The 19,811-nt window shown below is 39.5% G+C and overlaps 1 protein-coding gene across 8 annotated transcripts in view; it reads right to left on the bottom strand.

The window, feature by feature from the left end:
• Nucleotides 1–19,811, bottom strand: part of LOC148356406 (ELKS/Rab6-interacting/CAST family member 1-like) — a 179,019-nt gene that overhangs the window by 143,420 nt on the left and 15,788 nt on the right. For 7 of the 8 annotated variants that reach the window (XM_088347183.1, XM_088347186.1, XM_088347185.1 and 4 more), the window contains exons 2-4: nucleotides 17,017–17,802; nucleotides 14,581–14,658; nucleotides 11,322–11,477 (exon numbers count right to left, since the gene is read on the bottom strand). In XM_088347183.1, coding sequence (XP_088203309.1) covers nucleotides 11,322–11,477; nucleotides 14,581–14,658; nucleotides 17,017–17,502 — 720 coding nt within the window. In that variant the 5' untranslated portion in view covers nucleotides 17,503–17,802. The remainder of the gene's footprint in view (nucleotides 1–11,321; nucleotides 11,478–14,580; nucleotides 14,659–17,016; nucleotides 17,803–19,811) is intronic. The other variant, XM_088347184.1, reaches the window with a different exon arrangement.

The following is a 19,811-nucleotide window of genomic DNA, read 5'->3' as shown; positions in this document are numbered from 1 at the left end:
TACATTTTGAAGACATAAGACATTTAGATCTTGAACAAATCTTACATATATTTGTTGGCAAATTTGGCTCTCAAAAATACCCCCATATAAGTGTTGAGTAAAAGTGACAGTAATAACTAGCTTACATTTTCAGTTGCAGGAAGTTCTTCCCGTGACAATTTAACACAACGCTACCTTAATTTCTAGCATGGCCCCTAAACAATTTCCTTAAATAATATGTAATTCTTGCAGTAAGTGCACTTAATATTATTCTTCCCAGCCCACTCCTCCTAATATTTATTTTTGTTGTCTAAAAATACTTGAAGTACGGTAGCATATGTCTACTTGAGACGTTGTTTGACTAGAGATTGTTATTTATTCTATAGAGAGAATCTCACTTTATATTATTTTACAGTTAACTTTTGTTGTGAACAAAATACTTGAAGTACAGTAGCATATGTCTACTTGACAAGTGGTCTCAGGTTGTGAGAGTTAGATTTAATTTATTAAACTCACTCTACATTGTTTACTGCTGATTGTTATTTTACTATATTTTTCACTGTTTATTTTTGGGACTTCAAGTGTAAGATAAATATGTTGCCGGTGAGGCGCAATAAATATCACACGGTTCTATTGCACCTGTCTGTTCTTCTCTGTTGGACTGACTCAAATACGTACAAAAACTTGTTTTTAAAGTAACGGAAATGGTTAATTTCCCGGGTAACTAGTTACTTTTACCATCCCCTGATCCAAAACGTACATGAGGGCAAGGAAAAACTCAAAAATCTCAACATGAGGAAAATGAAGAAACCTTAAAGTTACTAACTCAGCTACTTTTTAAAGAAGTAAAGAGTATTTATAACCAATTACTTTTTTAAAGTTGGGCTGGTCCCCATATAGGTGTTGGGTAAAAATGACAGTAACATGTAGCTTACATTTTCAGTTAAAGGAAGTTCTTCCCATTACAATTTACCATTGGGAAACACTACCTTTGTTCTAAGCGTGGCCCCCAAAAAATTGTCCACTATTTATATGCAATACTATCACTAATACACATTTCACACTGTCCAGTTAAGGTGTAGCATGCACCTGTCATCTTGGGCGCGACCCGTAGGGGGCCGTGACGCTTCATAGGACAATGCAATACAAACTAATGCCAGCTACAGATAATCACTAAGGAAGAAGAACCGAAATGGCAAAGGGAAGCTAACAGCCGTGCCGGCGTTATTCTTAAGCAGACTTAGGAGAAACATGGTAACAAGTTCAAGCATTTACAAGAACTTCACCCTTTAAAAACATAACAATAACATTCAAGCATTTTCAAGGGTTTTTAAGGTCCTGTTCAGACCTACTCATTCTACGCCAGAAACTATTTTCATATTCTTCTACACCAGATATACTTGCAACTTTATATTATATAGCAGGGGTGGCGAACACATGGCTCTAGAGCCGCATGCGGCTCTTGGCCAATCAGAATGCGGCTCTTTGCCTCATCATATTTCTACACACTGTGGCTCTTTGCCTCGTTTCATGTTTAGTTTTTTCCCCCACTTCAAACACACTTGAATCCATCAGAGTTAATAACAAATAATAAATACAATTTTGAAATTAAATTGGCAGATTTGTTGTTTTTATGCTGCTTTGGACACATAACTGACTGCCAATCATCTGCTTAGGTTAGGTCTAATGCCGGGAAATTAAGTAAACATTTCATGAGCGTGCAGACTGTTACCCTCACGGTCAAAATGGCAAAATGCAAAGCGAAGCGGAAATAGTGTTATGTGTTATGTTATGTGTGTTATGGGATGTAAAATGTTTTAATTGTGTGTGTTTGTGAGTGTCTGTCTGTCATGGCAGGTCAGTGCGTGGTGTGGCTCTTTGACTCTCACAGTTAAAAATTTCGACTCTTTGTGTCAAACGTGTTCCCCACCCCTGTTATATAGTCAGGGTTGGGTAGGGTTACTTTAACTTGATTACTTTCAATTACTTTTGGATTACCAAATATGCTAATAAAAGACAAAAGAAACTAAATATGAATAAAATGACTAAATTTTGTGCAGGCTTGGGGAGTAACGGAATACATGGAACGGCAAAAATGATGTTGGCAAGCTGTTTGGATTTATTTTCATTTTGTTTCTGTCGCATTTTATGTTCGTTTTGCCGGAGATCAAAGAGATCAAAGCCAGGAGAGAAAGCTTACCACGTGTTGTGAGTCATCATTTTATTCATATTTAGTTTTTGTCTTTTATTAGCATATTTGGTATTGGAGTAATCCAAAAGTAATTGAAAGTAATCAAGTTAAAGTAACCCTACCCAACCCTGTATATCAGGGGTGTCAAACTCATTTGAACTCGGGGGCCACACGATAGAACAAACATTCTGTCGGGGGCCGGACTAGTAGATTAAAGAGAAAGAAAAAGAGAGATAAATAAAAAAGAGAAAGAGTGAAGGAAAAGGAGAGAGGGCTGGACAAAGAAAGAAAAAGAGAGAGGGGAAGAGAGCGTGAGAAACAAAAGATAAAAAGTCGTAAGAGAGGGGGAGAAGTAAGGGAGAGGAAGAAAGAAATCCAAAGAGAAATAGAAAGACAGAAGGAGAGAAAAGAGAAAAGAAAGCGCAAAGGGTATGAAGAGAGAAAGAGAAAAGAGAGAAAAGGAAAAAAGGAAGTTAGAGCAAAAGAGGTTAAAAGACACAGAGAGAGAAAGAGACAAAGAGCAACAAAGGAAGAGAAAAAGAGAGACACAGAGAGTGAAAGAGACAGAGACAGAGTGGAAAATAAAGAAAGAAAGAGACACAGAGAGTGAAAGAGACAGAGACAGAGTGGAAAAGAAAGAAAGAAAGAAAGAAAGAGAGACAGAGTGGAAAAGAAAAAAAGAAAGAGAGACAGAGTGGAAAAGAAAGAAAGAAAGAGAGACAGAGTGGAAAAGAAAGAAAGAAAGAGAGACAGAGTGGAAAAGAAAGAAAGAAAGAGAGACAGAGTGGAAAAGAAAGAAAGAAAGAAAGAAAGAAAGAAAGAAAGAGAGAAAGAGAGAGAGAGAGAAATACATGTCTCTGTAGGAGGCACCTGGCACTGGCAACATCAAATTGACCTATTTGTTTTTCTCTTGCGCTTCTCTGAGTGTTGTCTCACGGGCCGGATTCAATCCCTTAGCGGGCCTGATCTGGCCCGCGGGCCGCCTGTTTGACATCCCTGCTGTATATAGTTTTGCCGGTCCTGCACATTGCATCGAAGCCAAAGTTTCATAACACACGAGTTCTACGTTTTTTTTTTCATTGTTCCTTCTTCCCAGCCCCCTGATCCTCTCCATCTGCTCTGTTCTTCTCCTTCTATTTACCTCGCTCGCTTGCTCACTCCCTCTGTTCTACCCAAGTGAACATGCAGGTTCCAGGACCATATGTTAGGCACGAGTATTCATGTGTGAAAAACAGACAGCCAACACAGCCCAAAAGCGACTATTTTCAAAAATTTGCTTCTTGTTGTCAAAAAAAGAAAGGGAAAGGGAGTACCACACATACACGCACAAACGGTTGGGGAAATAATGAGTCATCAGCTCATGAAAACAACGCCGGCTGCAGAGGCCAAGCCAAGAGACCCATGACACACAGATGATCGTCGCTGTCTTATGTGAGGTCGTATTGGGCATCAAAGGCAAATATCCCTTAAAGAAATCCCTTTTTATAAACCACTGAGTCAGCGTGACGTGTTTTCCAGGTTCACCCAAGGCCGAGTTCCCGTCGTGGGTGCCTTTGTGTTCGCGCAATCGCACTCTGGAGCGATTTACATTTACTTAAAGAACATGTTCAATACATCGTTTGTCAAAGTAGTTAGCAAGGAGCTAGCTTTGTTTGCAAGTGATTATAAATCAGAAGAGTCCAAACTGCATACGGGAAACAAAGAATTTACCTGAATTCAACACACTAAAATCAGTGCAAATGTTGCTTGTTTGGAAAAATGCTATAGAAATGCTTCAAATCCTTACCGTATTCTACACGTACCCCCCAAAAATAGCCATTAGTCACATGTTTTTTTATGTATAAAGTGCATTAGACTATAAAGCGCGTGAAGTTAATACTACAGTATGATCTACCATATTTATTCGTGTATAACCAATGCATATTTCATACACTTTCGGTATTTCGGTGCAATAATTGATCATCAAAAAACATTGTATGCAACATTAGCTCAGGATTCCCGGCTCCTCTGTGTTATATGTCGAAGTGTCCTTGGGCAAGACGCTGAATTTCTAATGCCCCAATAGGCAGGTCGGCACCTTGCATGGCTGACTCCCTATTGGTGTGTGAGTGTGTATCTAAGGGTAAGTGTGAAGCACTTTGTAAAGTGCTTTGGGAGGTCTTCATTGACTTGAAAAGCGCTATATAAATGCAGACCATTTTCCATTTACCATAACAGTCACCATATGCGGTATACCGTAAAATTTGGACTATGATCTGCGACTTTACCCCAAGCTTTGAACCCTGTGGTTTATTCATTGTGGCTAAATTATGCTTTTCTTCTAACGGCCACCAGGGGCGACTGAACAGTAAAGGTAAGAGTGAGAGAGGTGGAATATATGTGACGAAGAAGACGCAAGTTTAATGTACCTTCGCGCTTTGTGGATGAATAAAACTAGCATTAGCAGACGGCTCTTCATGGAAAAGGTGCTAATCGAAAAGGAAGGGGTAACCATATAGGGAATATATTTCCAAGTCATTTTATTTATGATTGTAAATAATGTGGCTAAATGGATGGATTACAAGTAGCAACAGCCAACGAAGCAGAAATGTTTAAGGCGGATTCCAATTCATCTGTCGGCATTATGGTATGTTTTGAAATAAATATGTTACATGATTGGATTCTATGGATTGTCAGCCAGGGGACGTAATGGTGAGTTATGGCGGCTCTATAGTTTTCAGGTTTCTTGTTTTTGTTTGAACGTGATGTTCTCTGATGAGTATATTTGAAATGGTCATCATTTCTTAAATCATATGAGTTTAATTTTTTCAATGATATGACGTATTTCAGTGGCTGATGACATCGTACGGACACGTATGTGTTTATCAAAAGTCGGAATGTTAAGGAGTTAAGGTACCATATATTATTAAAACTCTTTCTGCGTTTCTTTGTAAATATCTCATGTTTTAAGGTGGGCTTATAGTCAGGTGAGGCTTATGTATGTGTAAAATGTTTTTTCCTTTATGTACTGGGTGCGGCTTATAATCGGGTGCGCCTTATCGTCCGAATCTTACGGTAACTGAATTGTAAATATGCATTTCTAATTTCATCCACCGTATATCCCGGTATATAAAGCGCATTGATTTTATGGCGCATTTTCAAATTTCTGACCGATTTGGGTTTTTAGGTGCACCTTACAGTCCAGAAAATACATTAACATAAGTTTGAAATTGAAAAAACATTGAGCATCATCGATCTATTTCCACAGCATCCCTGGCATTCATTTTTAATGCCTAACATTTACACCCTCTTGTTGGGTCTATCAATTATTTCTTGATGTTCAGTTGCCGCTGCCCTCCCCGTCCGTTGTACCTTAATTTCTTCACCTCTGGTCAGTTTTTGTTTTACACGCATTTTACTCCGATTTCCAATTCATCAGACCGTTTTTCTATCTGCATTTTGCCGGAATAGCATTTTTTCTCTTTGGCACAAAACATTGGCTTTTGAAAGGCTGGATTTTGTCAGACGTCTCAAGTCTCCGCACCAGCTTTGTTAGTGAAATTAGAAATACTCAGGTCAAAGCCAAATGTAATAACATTAAGTGCTGAGTAGCAGATTATAAGCCTTTAATGAGTCAGAGTGCAGAGTGTTTTCTGCAGACTTTGTTGTGTTCGCAACCGGATTTCTGCATTGTGTTATCCATCATGTATCTAAAATATGCAAGAACCTTCAACTGTTTTGGATTGAGGGGGAAAATCTGCACTGCAGATGGATAAGGCTACAGTGTCCAAAATTAATTTTCCGTAAATTCCCAATGGCAGAGTGCACCCTATTAAAAGCCGCTTGCGCAAATTTGAGGCAGAAACTCAATTTTGTTTTCGTACAAGCCGTGCCGGACTTTAAGCTATAGGCTTAAGCAGCCATAAAAATGAAGTCATTCACAGCCATTTCTTACATTTGAAAAACATTAGCGGGGAAATGTCAAGTACAGAAAAGTAACACACTGTGCTGCAATTAAAACAATCATTTGTGGACTGTGTCCGCAGATGTAATTATAAATCAACTAGCAATTCAGTCAATATTAAATAAACTGGCATTGACATACACGCAGGAGTGCTACAAACCATTCTTAAAACAAAACTAAATGTAGTGTATTGAATAAAATTCAGAGTTGTGTACAATCACAACAGCCTGTACAAAAGCTGAACCATATGACAGACCTTAAGCTCTCCCATCCCTTGCGCACATGACCACGTGATAGAGAGGAGAAAAAGTATTGCTACTAAAAGAAATTATGCATAAATGCTGGGAATCTTTCTAAGAATTCGTGTCGGCTGTTTGAATATTTTGATATGGCAGCAGACAAAAATTTATTGGGTATATTTCTCCTATCAGCCTGAAATAGGTGACGTCATTTTAGGCAGTTGTCAGTCTGATAGCGGTCTGCCGGATAAATAACGTGTACCCCCTTTAATTTGTAACTAGTGTCGGCGGCATTTATAGTGACTTTATTAATGTAGTAGCAGCAACACTTGCTCTCCTCTTTATCACTTTGTCATGCGTGCAAGGGATGGGAGAGCTTAAGATCTTAAAATCCTGTGCGGCTTGTACAAAAACAAAGTTGAGTTTCTTCCTCAGATGTGCGCATGCGGCTTTTTATAAGGCGCGCCCTGTAGTCTGGCATTTCCGGTATATATAAAACAGGAATTTATATTTCGATTCAACTGATGCATAATGGCAACCACATCCTGAGTTAAGAAACCCGATTGTTGTATACTCAGCCACATTAACACAGGGTGACACGAACACACAAAGGAAGGAGGGCACACACCCGGATAAACAAAAGGCAGCAGAAATGACTAAAACAGATGAATAAATAAAAAATAGCATGCAAAAAAGCCTCATTCTTCATGCGTGCATCTCAATCTTCGCCCTCAAACACTCTCCCTTGTGTATCACTTTGTGCAACAAACTGACGTCAAACAGCTCAGAGTAAAGACACTATTTGGCAACTGCGGAAAAAAGGACACTGTGCTTATTGTTTGTTTCATCAATTTGAGTGTTTGTTGTGCAAGACCTTAAAGAGGTACACCTCCTAAGAATATGTGAGATTTGAAAAGAAAATTTAAAAATAAGCGTTCGTATTGAAAAATTATTACAAATTACCGTATTTTCTGCATCATTAAGCGCATCGGATTATATGAAATGATCTGCATTTATATAGCGCTTTTCAAGTCAATGACTTCCCAAAGCGCTTTACAATGTGCTTAACATTTCCCAATAGCGGCCGTGATCTGTGCAGCCATGAAAGGCGCTAACCTGCTTATTGGGGGTAATTGGGGGTTCAATGTCTTACCCAAGGACACTTCGACATGTAACACGGACAAGCCGGGATTCGAACTGGGATCCCTTAATCCTAAGACGATCGCTCTACCTCCTTAGCTACTGCCGCCCCATTATATAGATAGATAGATAGATAGATAGATAGATAGATAGATAGATAGATAGATAGATAGATAGATAGATAGATAGATAGATAGATAGATAGATAGATAGATAGATAGATAGATAGATAGATAGATAGATAGATAGATAGATAGATAGACTTTATTCATCCCCGTTGGGAAATTCACACTACCAGCAGTATCCTTGTGTTGAAAAATTATTATTATATTATTATAATTATTAATTATATTATATTATATTATATTATAATTATTATGAGGCGCACCCCCCAAAAAAATAGTATTTTGTCATATATTTTCCATACATAAGGCGCGCCGGACTATAAGGCGCTTCAGTAAAAACATAAACAAAACAGTTAGACCGATCAGTCATACTTAATTAAAAAAAAAAAAAAAGTTAGAAAGTTTCATGAATCATCCATTGTTTATAAATATATTTTTGGAGCCCAAAATAACATTTGCTCAAGTTAGGGGTAACTGTCTGAAAAAGGATTTTGCGAGCTCTACTTCGCAACAAATAGATTGAGAACCATACAGTTAGAAACACTGCAGGAAGAAAACTCAACGAAGGAGAAAAAAAGCCAAGACGGAAGCCAGCATTCCTGGCATTCCTTTTTTCTTCCCTACAGCCTTTTTTTTCTTTCTTCCTGCAGGGATCAAACAAGAAACCAATCATGAAAATATAAGAGTAAGGTAGTGAGGGCTGTGCGGCATAAGCTGGAATCGAGTTCACGGTTTGCATTTGGATGAATGCATTCGGACATGCCAGGTTTTTCTTTTCTTTTTTTTTCTTTTTCATTCTAGCTGTTAACGCTCTCCAGCCATGCTGCTCCAAAGGCCCGGATGGAGAAAAGGCCGTAAAAGAGAGAATGAAAAATGAACCTGCTCTATATTCTCCAAAGGAAACTCGCCCTAGTCAAGCGGAGAGCAAAATGTAAAGATTATCACCATGACTCTTAACAAGAATGCATTACTTTATAGCTTCTTAGTGCTCATAAACTGCTAAAATCTATGCTTACGATGCAAAGCAGGAACCAGTTGCCATGGTGATGTGCTTGTTTAAACAGCATCCTTGTTACTGTGGAGGGGAATGAATTCTGGCTTATTCTAACTTGTTTGCGAGGGGGAGAGTACCATAAATTCCAGACTACAAGCCGCTACTTTTAGCCTACATTTTAAACACTGCGGCTTTAAATACGTTGTGGCTGGTTTTTCAGTTTTTTTGGGGTGAGGCGAATGCTCGCAAGGACCCTTCCCGCGGATCTCTCCAGCTAAGGTTCTTCGTTGACACGGTTTGCCTTTGCCAGCTCTAAAAAGCTGAGTTAGAACTGGTGCAGAGGAGAGAATCCGACTGTTCCATGAAAACAAGGCATCGCAATTTCTGCCAAGTGCTCTGAATGTCAAAGGGAAGAAATTCAATGCAGGGCAGGAAAACATCAAGAGTAACTATGACTCCCTCCGGTGGCCAAATGCCTCGTCATCTGAATTGTGACGCGCATGAATAGATGAACGAGATTCCCACTGACCCTATGGAGTAAGAAAGCAATCTTGGCGGAGTCAGCGGGAAAATGAAGTACACATTGTGCCGCGACAATTACACTCCTTTGCCGTCTCTATCCGCAATTGTCAATCCCAATCAACTAGCGCGGCAGTCAATATTAATTAAATTGGCAGTAACAAACGCAGGAACGATCCAGAAAATGTTTCTCAAAACAAAACTCAATGAATTGTACTGAATAAAATTAAGAAGCCTGTACAATAACAACAGCTTTTACACTTGCTGTGCCAGGCGACTGATCTTAAGCTCTCCCATCCCTTGCGTACATGACAAAGTAAGAGAGGAGACCAAGTATTGCTACTATTACATTGTACATACTAGTTACTAACTAAGGAGGGGTACACAATAACACAATAACTATCAGGCAGAGTTATTGGACTGATCACAGCCTAATATGAAGTCACATTTTCGGTCCTACATGAAAATTATACCTAGTGATTAGTCACCTGCTGCCACACTAAAATATTCAATTAGCCGACCCATCTTGTTAAAATATGATGATTTTGTTGCACTCCTGCCTAAAGGTTAATTAAAATGTAAATAATATTGAGTGGTGCACTATGTGATTGACATTGACATCTACGGACACAGTTTGCGGCACAATATCACTTTTTTACTAGACATTTCCCCGCTGATTTTTTAAAATTGAACAAAATGGATGTGGTTGCGTTCATTTTTATGGCTGTTTAAGCCTGCGGCTTAAAATCTGGTGTGGCTTGTACAACATACAAAGTGGAGTTTCTTGCAAAAATGTGCGAGTGCACCTTTTAATCAATTTACAGGAGGAAAAAAAATGAAGCATGGGAGGGTTGGGCCGAGGTGAACATTCCTAAAGAGGACTGGGGGTTCTGGAGGCGTGACCAAGCATATCTGTCGGCGGGACCATATAGCCATAAATTAGCCACTTAATTTCAAACATGGAAATAGGACAGGGGGAAAAAAAGCGAGTGAAGGAGACGGAGCTGACTCACCGTGGGATGACCGGGATAGAAAGCGGTGCGGTAAATGAAGGAGAAAGAAAGGAGTTGGAGAGGAGATAATAAGGAAAATGAAAAGGCAGGAGAAGCAAAACGAAAAAAGGGACATGAACGCACGCGAGGAGACGAAGATGCTTTCATGTCTTAACGTGTTTTCCCTCCCGCAACCGTGTTAATAAGCTGTTGCTTTGTATTCACTCAACTCCTCCTTTCATTTTTACGGCATTGCCTGCGAATAAAGATTTAATTTGTTTCCTTTGATGCAAGACATCCACAACTCGAGTAGTATTTCCCTTTAACTGCATTGTATAAATCTTAAAAGGAAAAAGGGGAATTATTTAGCGCCTCTAGTGGTTAAAACATTCAATTCCCCTTCCTCTATACAAGATTACCGTTTTTTCTGGCGCACTGGCCTATGAGGCGCATGGAAATAAAACTACAGTAAAAGATAGTGGTTAGCGAGTGTGCGGCACAGTTCTGAGGTCATGAGATCGAACCATCCTGTGTGGAGTTTGCATGTTCTCCCCGTGCTTGGGTGGGTTTCCTCCGGGCAGTCCGGTCTCCTCCCACATTCCAAAAATGTCAGGTTAATTGGCCAGTCCAAATTGTCCCTAGGTGTGAATGAGCGAGAGAGTTGTCCGTCTCTGTGTCCCCTGCCCGCTGCCCGAAGATAGCTGGGATAGGCTCCAACACCCTCGTGACCCTACTGAGGATAAGCAGTGCAGATGGATGGATGGATGTGATAGTAGATACATTTTTTGTTTTTTGTTTTAGGTAAAAATGGAAAATGCATTATAAAATAATAAATACGGTATCTATTCATAATTTGCTCCACTCTTTGTATAGGGGTGTACAGACTTTTTATCCACGTGTTCCTTATATTTCGGAGCTGAAGGATTACTGAATAAGAATAGCTTGGTTTTCCAGACCACCGAGTTCGTATTCTTTTCAAGTGAGGATGCACAAACAACACTTGTACATGACTCATTGTGTGGCCCTGAGTGACAACGACTGTGTTTTCGAACAATTTTCCAACCTCCTGCCAAGCGAGCTGCTGAAGACTACACAACTCAAGACATATCAAGTGGGCGACTGCTGAGTGTTGACTCATCTTCTCTATATCAAACGTTTTCCGGTCTCAATAACTGTTGCGTTTGCAAGGCTTACGGTACCTGTGTTTCCTCCTGCACAACCCTGTATTGCTCCTTCCATACGGCCATTTTGGTGGCTTCGTCCTTCCTCAGCGCACGCTCTTTCTTCAGCTCCGGGCTCCAAAAGGTCTTGATGGAATTCATAGATGAGCTCAACTTGGACTCCTTTGCATCCAACTAGAATGATAACAGAGTAAACGTTTATCACCAGCGAGCAAACCGAAAGTGGTGATAATGTTTTCGTTTGGGATCCAAGTCCTGTTAAATTCGGACCATGGCCTGTAACCCTGCGGCTTATGCAATGACGCGGCTAATTTATGCATTTTTTTTCTGACGGCCGTCAATGGCGCCTGAGCAGTACGGCTTGAGACAGGTGGAATATACTGGACTGTCTCAGAAAATTAGAATATTGTGATAAAGTTCTTTATTTTCTGTAATGCAATTAAAAAAACAAAAATGTCATACATTCTGGATTCATTACACATCAACTGAACTATTTCAAGCCTTTTATTATTTTAATATTACTGAATTTGGCTTACAGCTTAAGAAAACTCAAAAATCCCATCTCAAAATATTAGAATATCATGAAAAAGTATACAAGTAGGCTATTCAACTAATCACCTGTATCATCTAATTAACTCGAAACACCTTGCGAGGGTTTCCTGAGCCTTAAAAACACTCAGCTTGGTTCAGTAAACTAAATCACAAGTATGGGGAAGACTGCTGATCTTACTGCTGTCCAGAGGACCATCATTGATACCCTCCATCAGGAGGGTAAGACACAAAAAGAAATTTCTCAAAGAGCAGGCTGTTCACAGAGTGCAGTTTCAAAGCATATCCACAAAAAGTCTGTTGGAAGGGAAAAATCTGGCCGGAAACGCTGCACAACCAAAAGAGATGACCGCAGCCTTAACAAAATTGTGAAGAAGAGCCGCTTCCAGAATTTGGGGGAGCTTCAAAGTGGGCTGAAGCTGGAGTCCAGGTATCAAAAGCCACAGTTCACAGACGTGTCCGGGAAATGGGCTACAATAGCCGTATTCCCATGGTCAAGCCACTTCTGAACTCAAGACAACGGAAGAAGCATCTGACTTGGGCTATGGAGAAGAAGCACTGGACAGTTGCAGAGTGGTCCAAAGTCCTCTTTTCAGACGAAAGCAAGTTTTGCATTTCATTTGGAAGTCAAGGCGCCAGAGTCTGGAGAAAGGCTGGAGAGGAGCAAAATCCAAGTTGCTTGAAATCCAGTGTGAAGTTCCCACAGTCAGCAATGGTTTGGGGAGCCATGTCAGCTGCTGGTGTTGGTCCACTGTGTTTCATCAAGTCCAGAGTAAATGCAACTGTGTACCAAGAGATTTTAGAGCACTACATGCTTCCATCTGCTGAAAAGCTCTATGGAGATGAGGATTTCATTTTCCAGCATGATCTGGCACCTGCCCACAGTGCCAAAACCACCAGTAACTGGTGCACTGACCATGGCATCACTGTCCTTGATTGGCCTGCTAATTCCCCTGACCTGAACCCCATCGAGAATTTGTGGGGTGTAGTTAAGAAGAAGATGAAAGACACCAGACCTACAAATGCAAATGAGCTGAAGGCCGCTATCGAAGCATCCTGGGCATCAATAACACCTCAGCAATGCCACAGGCTGATTGCCTCCATGCCACCCCGGATTGATGCAGTAATCCGTGCAAAAGGATTCCCAACCAAGTACTGAGTGCATCAATGGACATTTTCAAATGTTTGATTTAGTTTTGCTGTTATACAATTATTTTTTTACTTGGTCTGAGGAAGTATTCTAATATTTTGAGATAGGATTTTTGAGTTTTTTTCAGCTGTAAGCCAAAATCAGCAATATTAAAATAATAAAAGGCTTGAAATAGTTCAGTTGATGTGTAATGAATCCAGAATGTATGACATTTTTGTTTTTTTAATTGCATTACAGAAAATAAAGAACTTTATCACAATATTCTAATTTTCTGAGACAGTCCAGTATGTGCCGAGGAAGTTTAATGTAACTTCACGTACAAATGAAACTAACATGAACAGACCCTCATCATGGAAAAGGGGTAAATCTAAAGGACAGGGCTGATTACCATATTAGGAATAATTTTGAAAGTCTTTTTATGTGTAAAAGGAAATAATGTGGCCAAACGACCGGATTACAAGAAGCAACGTCGAACAAAGCAGAAATATTTTAGACGGCTTTATATTTGTTTGTCGGCATTATCTTGTGTTTTAGGATAAATAGTTTACACGGTTGGATTCCATGCATTATCCTTGATGTAACAAAGCCATTTTCGTAGATATTCCAAGACCTTGACGACAGCCAGGGGACGTAACGGTGAGTTACAATGGCTTTATAGTTTTCGGGTATTTTGTTTCAGACTGATCGTGATGTTTCTCTGATGAATATATCTTGAACCCCAGGAGTTTAAGCTTTCCAGTGGCATGATGTATTTCAGTGACTGGTAACATTGTAGAGACATTTGTATATCAAAAGTCCGGCGACCCACCGGCTGGCCGTCGGAATGTTAAGGGGTTAAGGTGCTGTATATTATGATATGTACGATCTTTTGTCTCATGTTTCGATGTAGGCTCATGCGGCTTATAGTCAGGTGCGGCTTATGCATGTACGAAATGTTTTGTCCTTAAAAATGTGTTGGGTACGTCTTATAATCAGGTGCGCTCTATAGTCCGAATTTCACGGTATGTAAAAAGTGTTATTAGCACTTTTGGTTTTGTTGACTCAGCATTTTTTCCCAGAAAGACAATTCACTCTCGCAGACCAGAACGACATTGATTATCAAAACCATATGCAACAGGCAGGCAGGTTAACCCAGATGTAAAAACTGTCAAAAAAATCTGACAAAAAATCTAATTTTTGGTTTTGCTTACTCAACAGGTTTCTCTGAAAGACATTCTAGTCTCTTAACTCAGAACAAGTATGGCCAGGATCACGATCTTTCTCAAGCAATCTGGTAGGTTACTCTAGAAGTGTAAATGCCAATGACCCTGTCAAAAACTGAAATTTCACCCAGAAATGGTTTGGTATCTAAATAGGGTGATGCTCTAATGGGAAACAGCCATTCTAGTTGACCTTTATACAAGTGTTATAGGTTAAAGTTGACTGCCATATTTAACTGATATGAAAAAAGCATGTTTCTAATGATTAAAATTATTAAAAGTGGATAAAAAAAGGATGCTGAGGAGAATATGTGGGCAAGATGTTTAAAGACAAGGATTAAGAATTAAAATATTCAATTCATTTTCAAAAAGAGCCTACATCTCTGCGCAAAAGTTCATTTTCCCGCAGAACTTCCCTCAGTTGGCCCTGCAGGTCTGTCATGGCACCCTCACGCACCTAGGGGAAAAACAATTGAAACCAAATAGTCAGTTTTGGTTGGTATTAGGAAATCTAGAAGAATACTGTCTTGTTTATATGATGTAAAAACAACTATATCTTGTAATAGTTAATACAGATGTAAAGTTAATGTTTATTATTGGTGGTTCCAATGCATTGTAATGTTCTTTTGCAGTTTTCACCATCCAGAGAAAGGAATTAAAGTCTCAATATCACGTCCACTGTGCTCATGGGTTTTCTGTGGTTGCTTAGCTCGCTGTCACAGTGTTTTTTGTTTTTAAGGCATTGGGGTTTTTGGGTATTTTGACATTTTTAGACCACCAGAAACTGTGTTAAATGGGCTTTCAGGTGATGACTAATGTTGCAGAGAGTGGGAGGCGGGATCTTCTGTTCTATAAAAACATACTGCAAACTTCTTATGGTTTTTATTAGACATTTTGGAACATTTTGTACTTCTGATGGTCTGTTAGACTTACTATACTTTTCACTTTTACTTAAGTATATTAGTGAAGAAGAGACAGTACTCTTACTCTGCTACATTAGGCTACATACAAGTTTAGTCACATCATTTTGACAATAGGCTAATATTCATACATGCAGCATATGTCGCGTTCATTATAAAGCTTATATAAGGCTTTTAACTTTGTGCATTTTTTTCCTGAGTCCAATATGGATCTTTCAACATTATGGGGTGCCGACCCTGGGGCTAGCTTGTCGTTCTGCCAGCAGAGCCTGAGAAAAAAGTACTAAGGCTTACTTACTCAATACAGTGGAACCTCGGTTTTCGATTTTTTGAGAAATTCTTGCTTCGCTGTTTGGTCAAAAAATCGGAGTTCGAACGCCGGTAATGCGTGGGTGCGTACGCTAGGGTGCGATGCTGAGCGGCATAAGGGTGTTTTAGCCCCTTATTATGCCTCCGAAGAAAGTCAGTGCAAGCAGCAAAGTTGCTACAGGTGAAAAAAGAAAAGTAGTGCGTACAACTATTGCATTTAAAAAAGAAATAATAGCCAAATATGAAGGAGGTGCCTTGTGCCGACCACCACAAAGGTAAGAAATCCTATTCATTACGATAACGCGAACGTACGATTAGCTTGGGTTAGCTTTAAGTTTACGTTAAACATTCAGGGTGTTGGAATGGAGTCCAGCATTGAGGGTGTTGGAATGGAGCCCCCTTTCCAATGAACCGCTCACCACTTGTTGTGGAGACCCGGGTGCTAAATGACTTGTAAACGACCTGATTTTTTAATTTTTACACGTTCATGTTAGCGTAATCTTTCGTGCGCAAGATTACGCTAACGCGAACGTACGATTATCCTGGGTTAGCTTCATGTTTACGTTAAACATTTAGGGTAAACATTCGGGGTGTTGGAACGGATTAAAACGATTTACATCATTTTTAACGGGAAAAATGATTTCGGTAAAAACAAATCAGTTTTCGAACAGGGTTCTGGAACGGATTATGGTCGAGAACCGAGGTTCCACTGTACTTAATTACTTTATACTTTTACTCAAGTAGTTATTTGAATGGCCACCTATTACTTTTATTTGAGTCATATTATCCTGATGTAACATTACTTTGACTTGGGTACAATTTTTGGCTACTCCACCCATCCCTGCTTTATTGTCATTGATATCAGTGTTGTGAAACATTATATCCAATGAGATTGGACATGACACTTCAGGGTAATAACGTTTTCAAAGATCAAGAAGATAAAATAGACTATTAGGATAAAAGGCAGATAAAAACATATTTACGGCATAGTGCTTAAAAACTGCCCGAAGTAGTGACAATAGTGCAATATTGATGAATAGAAAGAATAGTGAATCGTAGAAAGAATAGTGCATCGTAATCAGGGTTGGGTAGGGTTACTTTAACTTGATTACTTTCAATACCAAATATGTTAATAAAAGACAAAATAAACTAAATATGAATAAAATTACAAAATTTTGTGCAGGCTTGTGGAGTAACGGAATACGTGGAATGGCAAAAATGATGTTGGCAAGCTGTTTGGATTTATTTTCATTTTGTTTCTGTCGCATTTTATGTTAGTTTTGCCGGAGATCAAAGCCAGGAAAGAAAGCTTACCACGTGTTGTGAGTCGTAATTTTATTCATATTTAGTTTCTTTTGTCTTTTATTAGCATATTTGGTACTGGAGTAATCCAAAAGTAATTGAAAGTAATCAAGTCAAAGTAACCCTACCCAACCCTGATCGTAATATGTAATGTGCAAGAGAATAGAAAGTCTGGATTTGGCCACAGAGTCAAAATGAGTTTGACATCCGTGCATTGGATGGCATTTTCCAGAAAAATTAAACAACTCACCTAGCAGTGAAGAAATGAAAAAGAAAAGCCTCACCTGTCTCATGGAATGGGGCACAGTGGAAGCTTGCGTGGGCTGACTTTGCACCTCTCCGCCAAAGGCTATAGCATCACTGGACATGACCCCTCCTGCAGAGTTGATATTTGGGCTGCTGCCCACAAAGGCAGTCCGGACCCCGTAGGGTACCCTCACTCCAGCCCTTCCTAGCGTCATAGTAGTTTTGGGCAGAGAAGGGTTCAGCCCACTACCCAGGCTCCCAAGCCCGACCGGGTCTTCGCTCCCTTCGGTGAAATACATAGGACCTCCCGTGGCGTAGGCAGCATTAAGCGACTGGATATTCTCCATGGATAAGGTTTTCCCAGATCCGGTGAGGCCGTCGCCGGAGCTGCTGCCGTTACGCCGGTGAGCCAAACGCGGGGAGCGGGGTAAACGTGGCGAACGGCCAGGGCTGCCAGATGCCGGGCCGTTGCCGTTGGAACCGACCACATCCAGCTTGGAGATGGACCGAGAACTTCCATACATGATGAAGGAATGAGAGAGGATTTTGGTGTCCAAAAAAGCGACTAAGTGAGCGCACCAGACAGCAAAAATTTAATAATCCGAGAAGTCGACTTGAGGCCCGATGAAAACATTAGGCACGAGGGTGCTTGCGATATCCTGAATTTGCGACAAAAAGAACAAATCAGTTCCTGTTAGTCATCCACGAGAGACGTTCTTCTTGACCTGGTGATGCAGTGAAGACACCCCTGTGATGTTATAATCCAGTCCAATTTGGGACGAATGCAGTCTGTTACTCCACAAAGGCAGCAATCACTGAGTCACCTGTGGGAGGAGAACAGTTTAGAGGGGATCTAGTCAGCAAAGCGTGGAGCGCATTTCACCAAGGAATTTTTTGAATACAGTAATCCCTTGCTGTATAGCTGTTATCGCAGTTACGCTATTTTGCGGATTTGCATTGTGTACTGTGTTCTACATTCTGATTAGTTAAACAGACGAAGATGCTTTCTATGGCCAACACATTTAGACTCGTTGACCCGCTAAACCTGCTCTGGAGCACATGCAGCTTTTTTGGAGCTCCCTATTGGCTCTCAGGCGCCTTTTCAAAAATGTTTAATAAATATATGAAACATGTAGGACAGACCCAGAAAGTAAATGCAGTTTTCTATATCGTCCACATTATGGCAGCAAAGTATCATGTGAAGTAAAGTGGATCATGTCCTTAATCCTGTCAGGTTTTCAATGTAAATCTCTTGAATTTCTGTCTCAAGGTAATTAGCTTGTTTTTATATTACTAAATATAAAAACAATGTTTCTCATACACACATAAAGTAACGTTTCAACAATGAGTGTAATCATATCTCTTGTACGTTTATCAATCTTATATTCTTTTATTTTGAAATCATGTTCTTGTGTGTACTGATTCCTCTGACGCAAAATAAACCACTCCCTCTATCTGTTTGGACTTCACCCAGGAAGGATGTAAGTTCTTTGCTGCCAACATCATGTAGAATTAAACTATATACATGTATTTTATCTGTGCAAATATAGCCACTAAATAGTCTTAATAATGTCGATCTCTGACAATCCACAGTAATGCAATTAGACAAAGAGTTTATTTTTTAAATTAAAAAAATTGAGAGTACAGAAGTTATAAGTAAAAACACATTATAAAGTATGATACTTGTATTTGTTTAACAAATACTTGATCCTGTAAATTGGGCTTGTACTTAATGAATGCTTAAATAATGAATTTGATAAATAAAACAAGGTTTATACACATCACGGGACATTTTTGGAACGCAACCCCCGCGAAAAACGAAAAATTACTGGATTTCCATTTTTACCAGTTTAAGTAATAAAAGTTATCGAAGATTTTTGGGATAGAGTATTTTACCCACTAACCTAGGGGTCAGGAACAAATGGCTTGCAAGTCAGATATGGCTCTTTTCATGATTACATCTGCCTTTAACATTAGATCCTTGAATATTTTTACTTCTTCTGTACCAATTCATTTGTCTGACTGGATTTTTAAGCACTGAAATACAGTTTTTATTGTTTTATGAGAATATAATAAATGAAATATTTTCAAATTAGCATGGAGTTACATATCGGTCAACGTACATGGTTTCCCGTATTTTATACGTTTTTTTGATTATTTCAAATTGAGCATGCCGTCGACCGTTTTTGTTGGGGATTTTTTTTAAATACATTTTAAAAAAAATTTAAACCATCTTGATCTCAATTTAGTCTGTTTTCCGGATCATCTCAGTCACTGGTAGTAACGTCATCACATATTGATCTATCTATCTATCTATCTATCTATTGCTAAAATCGTTGCTGTGAACTACCAAATGTTATCCTCGATCAAGCATTTATTCTGTACATTAAATAAACTTGTTTACATGAATTATGCTTGCTTTTATTATATAATGGGTCATGCTGTGAAAAAATAGATGCTGTGTTGTGATTGGAAGGTTTAAGATCACTTAACAAAGGGAATTTAAATCATTGGTCAGTGGAGCAATTGGCTGAGGTTTAACGGTTTAGAGTAATATGAAGTCAGTTCTTTATCATAGATTGTACCTTTTTTTTAGCAAATCAGTGCAAATTACATATAACAAATAAATAATCAACTACTGCGATTGGCTGGCAACCAGTTCAGGGTGTCCCCTGCCCACTGCCCGAAGATAGCTGGGATGGGCTCCAGCACCCCCGCGACCCTACCGAGGATAAGCGGTGCAGATAATGGATGGATGGATGGATGAATAATCAACTATTTAAAAGCAAAATGGCCGGGCGTTGCCGCGCCAATTGGGGTGGTTGGTGGCCAG

The sequence above is a fragment of the Urocampus carinirostris genome, chromosome 11 (genome assembly GCF_059441175.1).
Source record: "Urocampus carinirostris isolate Australia breed hairy pipefish chromosome 11, RoL_Ucar_1.0, whole genome shotgun sequence".
Taxonomy (NCBI): domain Eukaryota; kingdom Metazoa; phylum Chordata; class Actinopteri; order Syngnathiformes; family Syngnathidae; genus Urocampus; species Urocampus carinirostris.
The sequence above is the reverse complement of the archived record's forward strand: the minus strand, read 5'-3'. Positions and strand labels throughout refer to the sequence as shown.